Source organism: Notamacropus eugenii, chromosome 6, assembly GCF_028372415.1.
Source record: "Notamacropus eugenii isolate mMacEug1 chromosome 6, mMacEug1.pri_v2, whole genome shotgun sequence".
NCBI classification, from domain to species: Eukaryota; Metazoa; Chordata; class Mammalia; order Diprotodontia; family Macropodidae; genus Notamacropus; species Notamacropus eugenii.
The window spans coordinates 296,046,871-296,066,787 of NC_092877.1; the positions used below are offsets into that span (position 1 = coordinate 296,046,871).

The 19,917-nt window shown below is 36.1% G+C and overlaps 1 protein-coding gene across 1 annotated transcript in view; it reads left to right on the forward strand.

The window, feature by feature from the left end:
- Positions 1-19,917, forward strand: part of COG3 (component of oligomeric golgi complex 3) — a 73,826-nt gene that overhangs the window by 12,526 nt on the left and 41,383 nt on the right. The window contains exons 3-13 of the mRNA XM_072617198.1: positions 1,716-1,777; positions 4,948-5,113; positions 5,751-5,825; positions 7,822-7,914; positions 8,662-8,787; positions 9,171-9,251; positions 9,381-9,424; positions 10,071-10,197; positions 10,716-10,807; positions 11,705-11,844; positions 18,894-19,054. Coding sequence (XP_072473299.1) covers positions 1,716-1,777; positions 4,948-5,113; positions 5,751-5,825; positions 7,822-7,914; positions 8,662-8,787; positions 9,171-9,251; positions 9,381-9,424; positions 10,071-10,197; positions 10,716-10,807; positions 11,705-11,844; positions 18,894-19,054 — 1,167 coding nt within the window. The remainder of the gene's footprint in view (positions 1-1,715; positions 1,778-4,947; positions 5,114-5,750; positions 5,826-7,821; positions 7,915-8,661; positions 8,788-9,170; positions 9,252-9,380; positions 9,425-10,070; positions 10,198-10,715; positions 10,808-11,704; positions 11,845-18,893; positions 19,055-19,917) is intronic.

The window sequence follows — 19,917 nt, forward strand, 5'->3', positions numbered from 1 at the left end:
GGGGTTGGTAGTAGCCTCAGGTACAATTGGGGGACATTGAATACAAATAAGAGGATGGTGGAAGCATAAGGAAAGAAGAGAAGAACCTTTGGAAAAACTGTTCATATATGTTTCATCTATTGTGTAACAGAGTTAAAGTCATAGTGAATACATTATTTTCCAAACACACAAAATACAAGTTATAACTGATCAATGCCAAGTCTGCCGACAGGTCTTAACAAACAAGCGTTGGCAGGCAAGTGTGTTGTGCATTGTTGGAATGTCTAGCATTGTATCAGCACAAATGTGTGCATATAATGAGTTGTTTACAATATGATACTATTACAGTTGCATGATGCAACATTATGTCATCAAAATTTCAGTGCAGGAAAAACCTCCACAGATTTACAATAAATTATTAAATTTAACATGTGTCATTTAAAAAATATATAAATATGTATTTTGAAATATTATGAATTTGAAATGTTAAAAAAATTATTTTTTTTAATGATGCAAAATTTTAAAAAAAACTGTTAAAGTATATTTCCAGGGGAGTGCTGAGTAATTTTTATTTTTTTGAAAAGAGATCAGTAGACCAAATAAGTTTGGGAACCTCTGGTCTAGATAGTAATGAAGTTGAAAAACAGATTAAAATTACTGACTTTTTTATTTCATGTATTGTGATAACCTAGTACATTGAGAGGAAAGTAGTCTTCCCTTGTTATCTTCCACTCCCCTTACTTTTCCATATCTTCTCTCTCAATTTCCTTTTTTTAATTTTTGTGCCATTCTTAGTCAGGCTTAAATAATCAAAGTGAATGCAGACTTACCCTTCTCTCTTTTGCACCCTTCACACTTGGTTAGTCATCATGTTCTGTCACATTTTTTGTGTCATGTGTCTCAGATCTGTCTCTCTGCTTTCATTGGCACTGCTTCATAACCTTCTCTCTGGACTCTTGGCAGTACTTTGATAGAACCAGCATGGTGTCATGGAGACAGCAGAGGAGTCATTCCCAGGGATGCTACAGAGTCACTCAGTTTTTCTGGGTCTCAGTGTTCTCCTGCAAAGTGGAGGGTTTGGTTGTGATCTTTAAGTTTTCTTCTTGATCAGAATCTGAGGAACCTCTTTAGTATGGCATTTTGTATCTCCTTTATAACTTTGTGTTGTTTAGGGCGTTTGCATGACTTTTCATTTTTATTTAGGGTAATATCAATATTTTTTTTAGTGCTAGTCTTTTTTTGTTTGGACCATCTACCTTAGATTTCTTGTTGATTAGAATTAACCATTTATGTACCCGTAATACCACAAGACACCCAAATTTGACAAGCTAGCCAACATCAGTCTTCCATTTATTCTTTTCGTATCATGAAGGGTTTATTCTTTAAGTACTGTTTCTCTAATAATCCCTTTTGTTTTATCTCACCTCAAACTTCCTCCTGTTTAAGAATAGTTATTTTTCTCTCTTCAAAACTTGATATCTTTTGTACTTAGTACTTTTTGATAAATTTTGATTTTTTTATCTTGAATTTTAAGTTATTTGATGACTATTCCTTTCTTCTCTCAATTCTTCTCTCAATTCTGAATCCTAAAGCATACTTACTGCTTTCTGTCTGAGACTCCAAATGTAAAAGTAGAGACAGTCCTGTAGGAATTTGAGGATTTACTGTGGTGTGTTAGTCCAGTTCATTCTGTATATTTTTGTAAAATTGACAGTTTGGTACTCTTATCTTTCTAGTTCTTCTCATGGTTTGCACAGCTACAAACCCAGATGGATCAAGATGAAGGAACAAAGTATAGGTATGTAACTTGAAGTCACAGTCCCCATCCCCTGAAGCTTTCAATAATCTGCTTCCCTGAGGTTTCTGAAGAAAATGTCTTCATCCAGAATCTGCACACAGGAGAGTTCTACGGGCAGTCCTTACTTGATAATGCAAAACACAGCTTGAACATGTGGCTCATTTGTAACCTCTTAATGACTCTTGTATCAGAGGAGGACCGTGGTGTAGCACTTAGACAACTTTGTTTTAGAAAGACAAATGGAGATGTGCCATGGCTGATAGATTGGGAGGGGAAATGAGGAATTTGGTGTCCAATTAGACAGTGTGGTAGAGCGGGCAAAGGACTTCCTCTGGAGTCAGAGGACCTATGTTCAGATCCCACTACTGATGTTTCTTACTTGGGCTAGGAGCTCAGTTTCCTCATCTGTGAAATGAATGGGTTGTACCAGAACCTCCGAGGACTGTTCTAGCTCTAGGTCTGTTGTGCTGTGATCCTAAGACAGGTTTGAGTGAAGCTGATCATAGCTCTTATTTCTGTCACTAATCTCTCCTTTGATCCCCACAATTTCAGAAAATCTGTAGTGCATGTGTTATTATCTCTGTTGTACAGTTGAGGAAATTGTGGTTCTGAAAAATGAAGTCAGTTGCCCATGTAAATGCCTGGGGTAAGAAACAAACTCAGGACTTCTAGGTTTAGCTTGAAGACAGGAAGTGATTGCACTGGAATGTGAACTCCATTCTCTGTTCCTGACAGCACGTTGCCTCCATGGGCATTTGTGGGGAGGGTCAGCTAGCCTGGGACTGTCTGTGTGTGTGTGGCCCATTGGAAAGGAGAATGTTTCTTTCCATTTGGTGTAAGTAGCAGCTGGGTTGAAGGCTTGGTGATGATAGTCTTCTCTGTTGCATGGTTTGTAGCTGGACAGTTTTCATTCAGTGATTTATTAAGCAAACATTTAGGGAGTGTCTACTACGTATGGATAGGCTTCTCCACCAGATGCTGGGGAGCTTCTGCCTTAATGGAGGGAGTGTAGTCTAGTAGAAAAATAAGACACAAGTGACTATAACATATTCTTATCTTGTAATAACTCAGCATACCCAGAGCAATGTAACTTTCTCTCTTAGTCTCTACTTGAATTAGAAGCATTGATGTTCTCAAAAATTTCTTGGAGATGATCTGGGAAAAAAATCTTAATGACTTTCCCAGCTTTTTTGCCAGGCACAGATTATTTAGGTTATGTATTAAAAAGTGAATTTGAGTTTCCTGAGCACAAGATATTAAATGATTTGTACAATTTAATTTTTACCTCCCTTCAGTAGTATTTCCTACCTGGAAGTGATAGGATAAACATAAATTTAGTTTATAGTCATTTTGACAAGCAAATTCAGTTTTGGATTTTATAATTCTTGGGAGATTTTTCCCATAGTGATTGTTTTATCTTGCTAAGTATTATTCATTTAAAGAATAAAGTTATAAAGATGATTTTATTTTTACTTACATTGTTCTAATTGTATCATGCTTCTCTCGCCACCATTAACTATTATTTTGTGCAATGTAAACCAGCTTTTCTAAGGTTGGGGTAAAATGCATGCTTGTTGGTGAAAAGTAGGATAATTGTTTTAAGTACCTCATATGTGAACTTGAGAGACATTTGTGGTGTGCTTGTTTGGATTAACTGTAAAAAATAGTTATTCATCTCTTAGTTATCCCCATTTGGATCTTATAAATTTTACCTTTTTACTAGCCACCTGCTGCCGCCAATCATGTTTATTCTGCTTTAATACCTGGGCATTTATTTAACACTCAGTAAACCATAAAACATCACATAAATATGTTTTGGTTATTTGTAGCAAGGTTTATGAAGCACATTGCAAGTGGTATTTTTGTAGAGAAGGAAAGTTAGCTCTTAGAATTTAGGGTCATATAGTAAGGCCAGAACTGAGATTGGAAACCAGACTTCCTGGCTCAAAGTTAAGCATTCTTTTTTTTGGTTAATTCTGATGGATTACGTGATGTTAGCCCCACTGAAACATAAAGAAGATTAATATGTGTTATATATAAATATACATGTAGTAGTCGAAAGACTAATAGAAATTAAATTTTTAATTTTTGTTTTTTGGAATTATCTCAATAAATGTGAGTTTTATGGAAGGAAGAAACATTTATTAAGCTAAGTGCTTTGTAAATGTTACCCTGTGTGATCTTCAGAGCATCCCTGGGATGGAGGTGTTGTTATTATTCCCAGTTTATATTCGAGGAAACTGAGACAAATAGTTAAGTGACTTGCTCAGGGTCACACAGATAGTTAGGTGTCTGAGGCTGAATTGGAACTCAGTTCTTCTTCACTCTAAGCTCTGTGTTTTTTCACTGCCATCTAGCTGCCTTTTATTGTTTACAAAGCACTATGTAAATGAGTTATTATCACTTCTTATAGCAGGATGTATGTTAGGTAACAGCTGGTAGCCAGCCTTGTGGTAGAGTGGCAGGGAGCAACTGGCGCTAGAAAGAGTGTTGAGATAAGGATAAAAAATCCTGTGTTGGAATCCTGACTGCCCCTTAGTGTCTGAATAGCTCTGGTTAAGTCACGCTATTGCTCTGGTCTCAGTTTCCTCCTCTGTAACAAGGAGGTTGGTGTGGAGGATCTCTGAGGTTGCTTCTAGCACTATATTTATGGCCCTCTAATCTGCACCACACAATTTCCTCCATTAGTATGAGTTGTGGTTAACAACATAATTAAAGATGTACTAAAACACTAGCAAGCTAAAAGATGAATTTAATTTTCATGTGTATTTTGCTTCAGTAAGTCATTTAACATGATTTAATATAAAGCTGAGTAGGAAGGTGATGTATGTGTGCATGTGTGTGCAGCTATTTTTTTATATTGCTTGGTGTCCTAATCTTCTGAAAACTGAATCAGTGATATGACACTTAAAATTTTAAAATTCAGTTTGTCATTTGCAGTTTTATGACTTAAGCCTTTTGCTTTCCTCCAAAGTCAGTGACCTGCCCTCTTAGCATTGAGTCAGCTTATAGCTTATTGTTTTATATTTGTTGCGTGTAATCATTTTTCATGAGTAATTGAGCTTTCCTTCTTGAAATTCAAGGATTCTAATAAACCTGCAATGTAACTCTTTGTTGACTGTGCTTGCTGGTGTCATTTCTGCCAATCCCCTTTTGGTTCTATTTTCTAGACAGATGAGGGATTACTTGTCTGGGTTTCAGGAGCAGTGTGATGCTATACTGAATGATGTTAACAGAGCTCTTCAGCATCTGGAGTCTTTGCAGAAACAGTATCTTTTTGTGTCCACGAAGACAGGTACCCTGCATGAAGCTTGTGAACAGCTCCTCAAAGAACAGGTAATTTAGTTATGGGAAAGAGGGTCAAGGAGGCTGCTTAATGTTTTGATTTTCAGGTGGCTAAATGGAATTGTTTTTCATTTTTTCTTTCCTTCAGTGAGTATTTATTGAACTCCTGTATGTACTGTGTTAGTTGCTGTGGGTGGCTTATATTGGCAGCATCCTTTTGTATGCGGAACAAAGATGTATAAGGAAAGCAGTTGACTTTCCTGAATCCTGATATTACTTTTTTTCAGCCTGGAGTTCAGAGGATATTAGTTTGCTATCTTTAATGATGAAAATCTTTGTGCTAACGTAAATGATGATTATAGAACCTCTTAACTACTGTTGGCCTCAGTTTGTTCCTTCAGGGCTGTTGTGAGGGTACCAGGAGAGGATTATTTGTAAAGCACTTTGCAAACCTTAAAGTGATACATAAGTGCTATCTATTTATTGTTATTTAGCGGTGATGAAAATTTCATCTACTTTTACTCCCATGAGTAATTTGTGTTTTTATGTTTAGGAACCAGATAAAATTGATTTAAAGTGATTATATATGTATTGTTTTTAGAATCTTGAGTATGATATAAGCTTAATATTCATTCAATATCTCAGCATTTGTTGTGAGATTCTTGTGATTTTTTTTTCTCTTAAATAGTCAGAATTGGTTGACCTGGCTGAAAATATTCAACAAAAACTTTCCTATTTTAATGAATTGGAAACTATTAACACGGTATGTATTAAATATTTTCAGTAAAAATTAGTATTTTTAGTCTCAAGTGCTTATTTCATGTTTAGAAGTTAGAAGGACTAAATGATTATTGACTGACCATAATAGTTAGCTTATACAATATTCTGATTGAAAAATGGTCTTTTTTTAATAACTCTTTTCCAAAGTTAAAAGTTCTAGATACTATTTAATAAATTAGGATTCCTAGATCAGAAGGATGTCTCTGTGTGTGTGTGTGTGTGTGTGTGTCTGTGTGTGTGTATGTATGCCCATATGTATAGGTATAATATATATACACATGTATATTTATTTTATGAGGTTAACATTAACCAAATAAAAATGACAACAGATAGGCATTAAGTTCCTTGGTTCAGAACCTCATGTGTCTAATTGACAAAAACAAAGTATCAAGTCTGTGCTGAAAGTGAAACACAACCGAAGATACCAAAAAGGGGAAATACTAAATAGTTGTTTTATATGACTGTTGAACATTAGTTAATCTTTTCTTTTAGTGCAAAAATTCCATGTAATTCTAAGTAATGAAAAAGTATAAATTTAAATACTTTAAGGGGTAACATTTTAATACAAGAGTGCAAAAAATGGGGATGGGGAGAGGAACTGGCTCTGTGATTTTATTGATGTATGGGGAACTTCCAGGCAAACAAACTCTTTTTACCAATGCAACTAAGTCCCTTCTCTGCAACATATACTTTTAAAGTTGCCTAGAACACTGAAAGAGAAAAGATTTGCCCAGGGTCACAGGGGGGACTTGGCTTTAAGGACAGCTTTATATCTACTGTGTCAGTGGTTCTCCAAATGTGGTCCATGGACTATTGGGGTTCTCTGAGAGTCTGTTGAGAGGGATGTGTGTGTCTAAACTTTCTTTACAATAATACCAAGATGTTATTTGCATATTAAAATACTCCCTTTTCCAGTTACCTGTCTATGAGGTCAAATTTTCTTCATATATATTTCAACCAAAACAACATATTGCAGTATATTGAATATAGAAGCAGATTTGAGAATTCAGCTGTTTTCTATTATGCTAGACATTAAAGAGATTTTTAGAAATAAGTAAACAGCACCACTTTTCTAGGTGCTTCTTTTTTTGTTTCAGAAAATAGGTTTTTAGTTTTTTTTTCAAATAAAAATACTACTTATGTTAACATGTAAAGGGTTCATTGGGATTTTTAAATGAATTTATAAATAAAAATGTAAAAGTTTTTATTAGTTTTAATTTTTAATATAGTGACCCTCAATGGCCATAGTCCATATAAACAGCAGTTCTTTTGGTCCTCAATAATTGTTAAAATGGTGTAGCTAGGTAGTGCAGTGGATAAATTGCTGGGCCTCAGAAAGAATCATCTTCATAAGTTCAAATCTGGCCTTGGACACTAGCTGTGTGATCCTGAGCAAGTCACTTAACCCTGTTTGCCCCAGTTTCTTCATATGTAAAATGAGCTAGAGAAGAACATGGCAAACTATTCTAGTGTCTTTGACTAGAACACCCTTAAGTGGAGTCACAAAGAGGTTGGACACAACTGAAATGACTAAACAGCAACAAATTTTTAAGACTGTAAAGGAGTCCTGAGACTATAACATTTAAGAACTACTGCACTATGCCATGTTGCCGTTGACAACTTCTCAAAAAAAAAAAAAAGTACCTCAAAGTTATATCATCCCAAATAAAATTCAGTGGGAGTAAACTGAATTAAATTATCCCTTTTTCCTACTTGCTCAACATAAATGACTACGTTGCAGATTTATAAGCCTGCCCCTACTGACTCTAAAAATCTGCTATAAAGACTTGTGCAGTTAAATAAGATTTACTTTGATGGAAAATACAGTAATTTTACAGCTGAGGAAGGTGCTTTGCAAACCTTGAAGTGCTATATAAATGAGATTTATTGCTACTACCATTACTATGATGTAATTTAAAACTTTTTTCCTTTGCCTTTTCTCATATAGCAAGACTGATGTATTTTTTTTTCTTTTAAAGAAATTGAATTCCCCTACGTTGTCTGTGAACAGTGAAGGATTTATACCCATGCTGGCTAAGTTAGATGATTGTATAACATATATTTCTTCTCATGTAAGTTACTTCATTTTCATGTACTTAAAAAAAAATAAGACTATTAGAGCTGGGGGAAGAAAAGCAGCCTTAGAGATCATCTGATCCAGTCCTTTCACTTTAATGATGAGGGGACTGAAGCCTTGACAGCTTAAGTAAATTTGCCTGATGTCCTTTAGCTTATGAGTGACAGAGCTGTAGAAAGAAGAACTTCCAAGATCAGTGTTCTTTTCACTAATGCTGCCTTTTACAGGCATAGTTTTATTATTTCCCACTTAAATACTTTTTTGTTTCCTACACAAAGAAAAAAATCTCTCTCGTGTGTGTATTTTTCCTCAAAGTTTTAAATAGCTGTTAGCAGTGAAGACAAGAGTGCTTTTGGTTTTTCAAGGGACAAGGCTATCATGAAGATTCACACTGCTTTCAAAATGTGTGGGTTTTTAGGGTGTTGACATTAGAATGCTTGGTCCTGTTTCTCTGGAAACCAGGAAACTCTCAGGATTTGGGGAATGGGAGAACAACAGTCCCTCCCTAGATTTAGGTCTTTCTCATATACCATCTTCCCTTCCTCCTCACCTACCATCACTGAATCTCTAGCTATTTCTCTGGATGTTGGTGTGAGAAAACAATAATGTCAAAATTTATGTTGCTGTATAAGTACCTTTTGCTGTTTTGGCTCTAAGATTTTTCTGGAGTAATGCTTTTATTCTCAACAAAAACATTTTTGCCATTGTTTTTAGTCATTAATATATTCTCTGTTGTTTTCAGCCTAATTTCAAAGACTATCCTGTATATTTACTTAAATTTAAGCAATGCCTTTCTAAAGCTATGCACCTTATAAAGACATACACTGTGAACACACTACAGAACCTCACAAGTCAGTTAATGAAGCGGGTAAGTCAGTTATCCTGATAAATCTTTTATCTTGAATTGTCTATTCCACGTGCTGCATTGTAAGTGTGAACTTAGTATGATATTTCTTCTCATGTATGTTCATATTATGTTCATGTTTGTTCATTTTATGTTCATATTATGAATTTTTACTGTATAGATGGTGACAACTTTACATAATAAAATTAAACTCTGATTTGGAGTTTGAAAACTCTTCTAGTTAAAGCATACTTTGTTCTTTTTGAGGAGTTATTTTTGATGCTTTATGTGGGCATGTAGGCAGAAGTAGCAGTAGGAAGGATCACCACATATTCACTATTTGAGGAATTACTTTTTGCTAATTATTTTAATTTCTCTCTTTCTTCCCATTCCATATATTTCTTTAGGATCCTTCATCTGTGCCAAATTCAGACAATGCCTTCACTCTGTTTTATGTAAAGTTTAGAGCTGCTGCTCCCAAAGTCAGAGTAAGTTTGCTCACAGTTATTTACCAGAATGTTCATGGTAGCCATTTCAGTTGTATAAAAAGAAGATAATTGACTCATGATATTGACTAGCTCTGTCATTTGTGTTTCTCCTTTTTCTTTTAACCATAGACTCTCATTGAACAAGTAGAGCAACGATCTGAGAAAATACCAGAGTAAGTACATAGGAGCCATTCAGTTTTTGAAGAACCTACTAATCTGGGAGTGTTGTATTTTGAAGCACTGTTTCCTTCCTAGTTGTTTATTGATGGGAATCTGACTTAGAACCATGGCCCTGTTTGCTGCATTATGGAAACTTATTTTGACAAAACAGGGCCACACTGATGATTTAGCTAGTCAGCTGACATGGAAAATGCACAGTTTCCTGCCAGTCTTTTCCACAGTTAGTGAAAGCTCTTAGTGAATTCTTTGGAATGTTTCTTTGCTACAAAGAGCAAGGTCACGATGCCTAGTTAGCTTGTCAGATTACTTGTAGTTTTTTTTTTTTTAACTATTCATATAAATATTCCTCTTTATTAGTATGGATAATTGAGAGCTGACTTTGCAGTTTTTCAAAAGTGTTTTAGAAATTTAGCTTTTTATTCTGTAATGGGAAAAATAAATTTAGGTATTAAATCCAAATTTAGTTCCCCTATTGAAAACTTTATATTTTATATTTGTTCTCTTTCCATCAGTATCTAGCACAATGCCTGCCTTCTTTACACCCAGTACTGGAGTTGAAATAAATGATATAAACCTTAAATGAAATTTAATACATGAAGTAAAAATGTTAAATTGAGAAAATTTTTTTCTTTCTGTCAGATACCAACAACTTTTAAATGAAATTCATCAGTGCTACCTTGATCAAAGGGAGCTTCTGCTGGGCCCTAGTATTACTAGTACTGTAACTGAGTTAACAAGTCAGAATAACAGAGATCATTGTGCCTTGGTAAGAATCTAACTTTATCTTATAATTTCTTCTAAGTGAAGTCCTCTAAAAGCTATATCTCTGTAGATCATTTTTGAGCTCATGTATAAAAATACATCAGACTTTTCCCTTTTCTAATCTAGACATATTTAATTTTCACTGAGCCGTAGGTAATCTGAATTGGCATTTAACTTTCTCAAAAAATAGAGATGTGTGTATGTGGAGGTAGGGGGTGCATGGAAGGAGCAACTTATCACACTAGTTTTCAGGAAATGGAAATAGGGAAATAAACTTTGACCCTTTGAAGATTGTATTTTCTGAACCTTTTAGATGAATGTCGCTGAGTGTTAAACTTTAGGTTTTCCTTGTTTTACTGTAGTAGTATTTCTGCTTGCTGTGGTTTTAAATAAAGGAATGGAAAATTCCATGAATAGGTTTCTAATAAAGATCACACTTGAGTTTGATGATAAAATTGTTTGTTTGTAATATTGGAAATATTGTATTTCTTTTTAGTAATTTGTCACCTTTGTTGATTATAGGTTCGTAGTGGCTGTGCCTTCATGGTTCATGTGTGTCAAGATGAACACCAGCTTTACAATGAATTTTTCACGAAACCAACATCAAAATTAGAGTAGGTGGTAATGGTTTTTAGCATTTTGCTTACAAGTTTTAATGTGGGGCATTTCAGTGGCCTCACATAAATTGAGAACTTCCTATTCTGATGCTCATAATTGAGTGTCACAGCAAAGGAGAATTATGTTTTTAAACTGCAGAAAATTTTTGTTTTCCTTTTTGTAACTACACATTTAGTGATGGATTGAGAGGGAGATGACTGGGATCATTTTCTTCCTGAGACAAACAACACGTTAAAAAAAACCCTCAAGCTCTTCATGATATACAAATGCTTTTTGATTGGCTCACTGACTGCTTAGAGAGGTATTGTATTGTAGAAAGAAAGGGATCTATTTGAGAACCAGGAACCTGGTTTTGGTCGCTCCTCTGCCATTAATGAGCTGGCTTTTAATTTCTCTAACTTCCCTAACTTGCAAATTATGGAATAGAACTAGATGGTTTCAAAAATTCTTTCCACTTTATAGTGAAGAGTGACTTAAGGGTGAAAATGGCTTTCACATATACGGTGATACCATTTTATACACTGTGAAGTAGGATGTGAGGAAGTAATTGTTATTCTTTTGAAAATATTTTCATCCTATGGAAAAGTAAGAGTTAAAAAAAAAGAATAAAATAAATTGCATATTTTTTTATGAGGACATAGTTTTTAGGGTAGGTAATTTTAATGGCTTCTAAGCCATGCAAATTGGTTCTAAACTGTTATATTTTAAGATTCCTCAAAACTGCTTTCATGTATCATTATAAATTATTGATAGTAAAGAGTTTTCCAAATGGAGAGGGCTTTTTTATTCATGCTCAAATTAACGATTAAACTTCTTATGGTGTTGTTATCTTAAGTACTAGTATGGTTTCCTGGAAATGTTACTTTTAATAATGTCATTCTTTTTTATTGTAGTGAACTTTTGGAGAAACTCTGTGTGTCGTTGTATGATGTCTTCAGACCATTGATCATTCATGTTATTCACTTGGAAACTCTGTCTGAACTTTGTGGAATTCTTAAAAATGAGGTGCTTGAGGATCATGTACAGAACAATGGTAATTTACAAGTAAAAATCAAGTTTTCATTTTTTTTTTTATAAATAAGTAAAACAGCAAGTCTTCTACGCAGTGTAGAGGATGAGTTTTTTTGAGAAGCTCTTGGATTTAACATTTTGGAAATTTGGTTCATTTTTTAAAATAACACTTATATAATATTTACATTAATTCAGAGTTTACTTTACAAATGAATTAGTAGAGGACTGAGCTGTGAGTTGAGAGACCTGGATCCTGATCTCAGTCCTGGCACTAACTAGTTTTGTGACCATGGGGTAATCACATAATCTGTCTTTATCTCAGTTTATATATCTGTAAAATAAGAGATTAGATTATTTCTAAAGTCTCTCTCAGTACTGTGGTTCTCTGTGATGTGTTATCTGATTTTGAAGCCTAGGGGTAAGTCCCTTGACTCTGATGAGATCCAGGTAGATCTGAATTTGTGTTTCAAGGCTTTGGCAAGAGAGGGCAGTAATGTCTTGATTGTATAAGAAGTTTATTTCTGTTTTGGGCTAATTTTGTAGTAAAATTTGAATGATTACTTCTCTTTTTTGGGTCTAGTAACATGGATTAAAATTTAGGCAAATAATAAAGTAAAGGAAAACTTACTTGACATTTTAAGTACACCTAAAAATCAGTCTCCTGGGTAAGATTGACATTTTGAATTGGGCTTTTTGGTACAGTCCTTCATTACCAAGAAGTTGCCTGAACAGAGAAATTTGGTAAAAGCTAGAGTTCTTGTAACACATTACACACACAGTGCACCTTTTTTCAAATTATGAAAAGGGGAAAATCATACTTTTGAATTGAAGAACTTCTCCAAGGGACAGATTCTGAGATCATTGCATTTTTCTGTGGCTTGAAAAAGCTAATTTTTTTAATGTTGTCCTGGCATTTTGGTTGAATACCTCACAAGTGACCATTTTATTCGCAGATATTTTTTTTTCTCTATCCAGGCTGTCTTTAGGAGATGTGATGGGTATGTTCTTTTTTTTTTTTTTTTAATCCCCAAATATTTTATTTGTGTGAAATTTTAGGGAAAATATAATTTTATGTTTCTGGTTTATTTATGTTTCTTTTTTTTTTAATTTTTATTTTTTATTTGTAACACAGTTTATAACAGATAAAGCAATTCATACTTTTGGTCAGGTGATACTTCTTTTTAAAGCATTTACAATATGGACCACAAAAGAATTTTTTTTTAAACATTAACCTACTGAGACACAAATAATATTTATGTTGCTAACTTCACAAGCTCTTGACCTAATTGTCTCCACAGTATTACTAAGAATTAAAGGACCCTGACTTATTGTTGTTGGTCTGAGGTCCTATGCCTAATAGCTTAATTTTAGACTTAACCTCAGATGTTCCCCTGCCAATAATTTATAATTGAATAGATCTGGTATTAAGCTTACAAACCTTTTGACTATAGGAAATTGCCACCAAGAGTAGGGACATTGCAGGGGTACAATATCACCCCAACTTCATGTCAGTTCCAGGCAGGATTAGATTATCCACTTGCGTTCAATCAGGCTTAAAGTCTGCCAGGTGTCAGTGGGAAAGTTGAGTCAGGAGAATCCTACCTCAGCCCAGGCTGAACAGCCGCTCTCCCACCCTTCCCTTGAGATCACTTTATGCAGTTCATACCAGCATCTCACCAGCTTACTGGCATCATGTATTGGAGGCTCAGATTGCCTTTCTTGCTCCCCATACCTGGAGTTAGACTCAGAAGAACAGTCACTTAGTAGTCCCATAGCATCTAAAAATGGCAAGTTCCAATAACCAGGTTTCAAATATGATTATAATTTCACTTTGGCTAAGGAACATCTTTTGAGGCAATTCTTAAGTGGCTTACATGCCTTTCTATACATGTTCTAGTTCCTGATTACATAGCAATCATAAAATCAAATTTACCATTAAAACCTTAACTTTTCCATCAGTGCCAAATTTTGCCTGAGGTTACCTTCCTCTAGGAAATTTAGACTGAAATTCTTTTCCCCAAACTAAAGATGTCATTGATTTATTCTCAGTAATTAAGTCTATTGTTTTAATACTAATTGCTTTTACCTCAGTTTGTAACATGTCCAGTTTTTCTCCCCATCACTCCCCTCCCCCTGCTTCCTAATACCTTACATTCTGATTACTCCTTCCCTCAATGTACCCTCCCTTCTATCATACCCCACCCTTCCCTTATCCCCATCTTCTCTCTTTTCTTGTAGGGCAAGATACATTTCTATACCCTATTCCCTATAGTTCTTATTTCCCAATTATATGCAATAAAAATTCACAACATTAATTTCTAAAACTTTGAATTCCAACTTCTCTCCCTTCCTCCCTCCCTCCCCAGCTCCACTGAGAAAGGAAGGAATTCAATACAGACTAAATATGTGTTCTTTTGCAAAAGACTTCCATAATAATTATGTTGTGTAATATTAATTCTGTTGCCCTCTGTCCTACCCCATCTCCCCCTTTTTCCCCCTACAATTGACCTTGTCCCTTCTTGAAAGTGTTTATTTCTAGTAACTCCTTTCTCCTATTTGCCCTCCCTTCTAACATTCCCCTCACCCCACTTGTCACCTCATCTCCTACTTTTCTGTGGTGTGATATAAATTTTCATATCAAGTTTAGTGAGCATGTTGTTGCCTCCTTCAGCCACATGTGGAGAGAGTAGCTTTATTTTTCCCCTCTCCCCTTCTCCCTTATCTCCTCTATTGAGTAAGATTTTTCTTATCTCTTTTATGAGTTACAGCCTGCCCCGTTCCATCACTCCCTTTCTCTTCCCGGAATTTTCCTCCTTCACCCCTTAATTTTTATTTATTTATTTTTTGTGTGTGGATGTCATCTCTTCTGATATAACACACCTTGTACTCTCTATCTGTGTGTGAGTGTGTGTGTGTGTGTGTGTATGTATGTGTGTGTATGTACAATCTCTCCATCTACCCAAATACTGAGAAAAGATTCAAGAGTTAAAAATATTTTCTTTCCATGTAGTAATGTAAACAGTTCAGCTTTAGAGAATCTTTTATGATTTTTCTTTCCTGTTTACCTTTTCATGTTTCTCTTGATTCTTGTCTTGGGAAGTCAAATTTTTCTATGCAGATCTGGTCTTTTCCTCAGCATGAATGCTTGAAAGTCATCTATATCATTGAATGACCATTTTTTCCCTTGAAGTATTGTATTCAGATTTGCTGGGTAGGTGATTCTTGGTTTCAATCCCAGTTCCTTTGACCTCTGAAATATCCCATTCCAAGCCCTTCGATCCCTTAACGTTGAAGCTGCCAGATCCTGTGTTATTCTGATTGTATTTCCACAGTACTCAAATTGTTTCTTTCTAGCTGCTTGCAATATTTTCTCCTTGATCTGGGAACTCTGAAATTTGGCCACAATATTCCTAAGAGTTTCTCTGTTCGGGTTTCTTTCAGGAGGTGGTCGGTGAATTCTTTCAATATTTATTTTGCCCTCTGATTCTGTAGCAACAGGGCAGTTTTCCTTGATAATTTCATGGAAGATAATGTCTAGGCTCTTTTTTTTGATCATGGCTTTCAGGTAGTCCAGTAATTTTTAAATTATTTCTCCTGGATCTATTTTCCAGGTCATTTGTTTTTCCAGTGAGATGTTTCCCATTATTTTCTATTTTTTCAAATTTTTGGTTTTGTATACTAGCTGCTTGGTTTAACTCAAAGTCATTCATTTCCCTGAACTCAATTCTCTCTTTCAATGAATTATTTTATTCAGTGAGCTTTTGAACCTTCTCCTCCATTTGGCTAATTCTACTTTTTAAAACCTCCTTCTCTTCATTGGCTTTTTGGACCTCTTTTTCCAATTGAGTTAGCCTCTTTTTAAAGCTGTTATTTTCCTCAGCATTTTTTTGGTTCTCCTTTAGTAAGCTGCTAACTTGTTTTTTAAGGTCTTCTATTGCCTGAGCCCAATTTAAGTTCCCTTTGGAGGCAGAGGCCTTGACTTCCTCTGACAGTATGCCTTGTTCTTCCTCATCCAAAAGGATGGGAGGAGACACCTGTTCCCCAAGAAAGTAACCTTCTATGGTCTTATTTTTCTTCCCTTTTTTGGGCATTTTCCCAGCCAGTTACTTGACTTCTGAGTTTCCTCTCCACACCCACCTCGCCTCCGGTTCTGCCAAGCCAGCACTGGGGGCTAAGATTCAGATGAGCTGCTCCCTAGCCTCAGGAGTTTTAGGCAGGGGCAGGGCTGCTATTCACTATGAGATTAAGATCAGCTGCTCAGGACGGGGCAGGGCCACCACACAGGGTTCAGTTCCCTCAGGGGGTTTATGAGGAGACCTTCAACAATGGATGCAGGCTACTGACTGCTTTGAGAGTCCCTTGTCTGCTGCTGCCTCTGCTGCTGCCTCTACTGCTGCCTCCTGAGGGGGCCTGAGTTATGGGGACACCCCGCTCCCCTCTTGGGCAGCTGAAAAGACCCTCTCGCTGACCTTTGGCTCCTGTGGGTTGAGGGGTCTGCGCTGCCGCTGGAGATCTGTCTCTGAAGTCTGCTTGGCTCTGCTCCTTTCCGTGCCCCGTGGCCAAGGCAGGGCTGGGCTCTGCTCTGCGTCTGGTGTGTGATAGACCTTTCCCTTTGGTCTTTCTGGTCTCTCTGGGATAGAAATATCCTCCACTCCATTGTTCTGTGGCTTCTGCTCCTCTAGAATTTGTTGAGAATTCTTCTTTACAGGTATTTTATGGGCTGTGGGGTAAGAGCTAGAGTATATGTATCTTTCTACTCTGCCATCTAGGCTCATCTCCATGGATATGTTCTTAAAAGCTTCCTTATCCTCTGTCTTGTTTCTCATTTTTATTTTATTCCTTTCTCAAGAAAACATCTCAAATTCAGTATGTATGTCCGGAACATTTCATTATTTTCCCCCCAAATTCCACTCCCCTTCCAAATTTCCCTGTTTCTAAGACACTGCCATTCTTCTAGTCTCTTAAGGTCTTATGGCATATCCTAAATTCATCACTGTTCCTGATGATTTCAGTCAGTTGTTAAATCTTGATTCTACCTCCACAGCATCTTTTATCTTTCGTCATCCTTTTCTCTCTATTCACACAGCTACTACCTTTTTTCAGGCCCTCTTCCTCATATTATTGCAGTGACATCCTAATTGGTTTCCATGCCTCAAATCTCATACCACTCCAGTCCATCTTCTGTCCTCATGCCAAAGTGTTTTTCCTGAAGAATGGTTCTAACCGTGTCATACACCTGCTTGATCAGCTTCAGTGGTTTCCTATTGGCTCCAGGATCCAATGAAAATTCTGTTTTCTAAAAGTGAAAACTCTTCACAGTCTTGCTTCAACTATCTTTACAATCCCATTGTACATTACTCCTCCCACACTTTTCAGTTCAGTCACATTAGTCTACTTTCTATTTCTTATCTGTCTTCCTCACCTCCCTTTCTTGTCTTGGTACCTGTGTACTAGTTGTCCCCTCTACCTGCAATGCACTCTCTTTTCCCCTCCACCTCATAATATCCCTTCTTTTTTCAAGATGCAGCCCAAACACTATCTTCCACATTAGAGATGTGAAACTAGCAGAGGGCAGGTGGGCACCCAAGCAGACTAAAATGTCATTGAGAAATGTTTAACAAAATAAATCAAAATACAGTACAACATGGATAATGTTCATGTGTGGTTTTCTGAGTCAGCATTGGGCCTGCAGGGATCCTTTCTGTTTAGAAGCTGACAACACTGTTTTACATGAAGCCTTTCCTCACCCCCTCAACTGCTAGTATTCTCCCTTTGATAACTTCAGAAGTTTAACTGCTACAAAGTATTTAAAAAAACATCATTTTGAAAATTTATTTAGTTTTCTTTTATGCTTAGTTTTATGAAGTTAGAGTAGTAAAATTTTTATTTTCACTTTAACAAGATTTTTATGCGTGGCACGTGATAGTTTCTGGATGACGTTTTCTCAAAAGTGGTGGATCAGTAGAGAAGTTCCCCTTGTTTGGCCACCTGATTTATCTCTATTAATTAGATTTTTTTTTGTGGAGTCACTTTAAAACTGTTGTGGATGTATCAAGACCTCATTCTGTGGATGATTTTAAGGCTAGGACAGGGGTATTCTTTAAATATTTGAGTGACAGCTGCTGCTGAAAGTTTTTACAAACTTGGAAAATTAGCTAGTAATGTATACCACATCACAGATGTACACATGGTGGTCACAGTGAATTTTAATAAGAAAGATTAATATTTAAAACATTTAAATAATTAACCTTTTAAATATTTTTTATAAATTTGTAGCATTTATACTTTTGAAATTATTAGAGCTTAAAACTACACTAAGACTTTTGGGACGTGCTGTATTTTCTATTTATTTGTATTTATTCTTTATTTGTCCATGTTGTCTCCTCGCTGAGAATGGAAGTTTCTTGTGTGTAGGGATTATTTCAGTCATCATATCTGTATCCCAAGTGACTAGTACAGTGTAGCCAAGTGATTGGCACATATAAAGAATGTTATAAAGAATTATAAAGAATATAAAGAATTTTAAAAGAATTTATAAAGAATTTTGTAAAGAATTGTTAATTGCTTGATTTTCTTTAAGGAGTTTAACGTCCAAACACTGTTAGCCTGGGAGGCAGAAGAACCTAAGTTTGAGTCCCTGCTTTTTCACTAACTAGATCACTGAGCCTCTTGGTTGCCTTTTGGTCTTCTACAAAATAAACAGAGTAGCTACTTTTCTGTGTATTTAAAGAGTTGGTGTGATGATCAAATGGGACATGAGAGGGCTATGAAAGGCAATAAAATGCTATTTAGGTGCAAAGCTGCATTGTTACTAATAGAATGACTTTTCATTACATTTTTGTAAGGAGTTTAGAAGGCCAGTTTAATCACTTTAAAACAGTTAAGAGTATTCAGTGACTTTCCTTGAGGTCAGTGGAGTGAGACATAGCAAAAGGAAATAGAACCACAGTCTCTTGAAATAGCTTTTCTACCAGGTGGTCCATATTGTTTATCTGAATGATTTAGTAAACTGTTTTAAAAAATAAATTTTTTTACATCTGAAAAAGGGAAATTTTCATTTGTCTCTGTCAGCTGAACAGCTTGGGGCATTTGCAGCTGGAGTGAAACAGATGTTGGAAGACGTACAAGAACGATTAGTCTATCGGACTCACATTTATATTCAGACAGACATCGCCGGCTACAAACCAGCCCCAGGAGACCTGGCTTATCCTGATAAGTTAGTCATGATGGAGGTAAGACTTTTAATTTATTCTTCATTTCATTTTTTAATGTAGTGACTTACCATGAGACGTATTTTTTCCTTTTAGTTGTTACACAGATGTACTGTCAAGATAAACCTGGTATTAAGTACATGAAATTTGATTCTAAAAAAATAACATCAGGCTGTTTGATGGGGTATGCTTAGTAGAAATACTCTTAATTGGATTGTCATTCTTCCAGCATGTTTTTATGCATTTTTTGCTCAGTTCTTCCCTTCACATTGGGAGCATACATTTCATCCCAAAACAATGCAGTGATCCGTGTGATTCCTGGCTCCAGAAATTCTCTGACCTTCTCTCTAGGTGGCATTGGTAGAGAAGCAGTCTTGTGGAGCTTCAGAAGTCCCCCTTTGCTAATGAGAACATACATGACCACAAGGAACATGGCTAGCATTGTAATGCCATTCTGTCCTTGTACAGCAAGAGGGAACATTCTCTCCTTCCTGTAGATCACTTAGGTTTATAGAAGCTTGGCAGTTCCCCCAGCCCCACCCCTGAGCTCCAGGGGCTCCCTCTTACTTTGAGGATATAAACTCCTTTGTTTGGCATCAGACGTCCTTTATAACATGGCCTCTTCCTACCTCTCCAGTCTTCTTATATTTTATTCCCTTCCATTCACTCTTAGAATCCTGGACCATTGACCTCCCTGTAGTACTTGAACATGACACTCTATTGCTGATCTCCATTTGCATTGGCTCCCCTTCCACCACCTTGTTTGGAATGCTTTTCCTCCTCACCTTCTTCTCTTAGTCTTCTTGGCTCCCTTCTAGACTCAGCTCAAATCCTGCCTTCTGCACATAATCTTCCCCTGTGACTGACTCCAGCCTCTTAAGCCT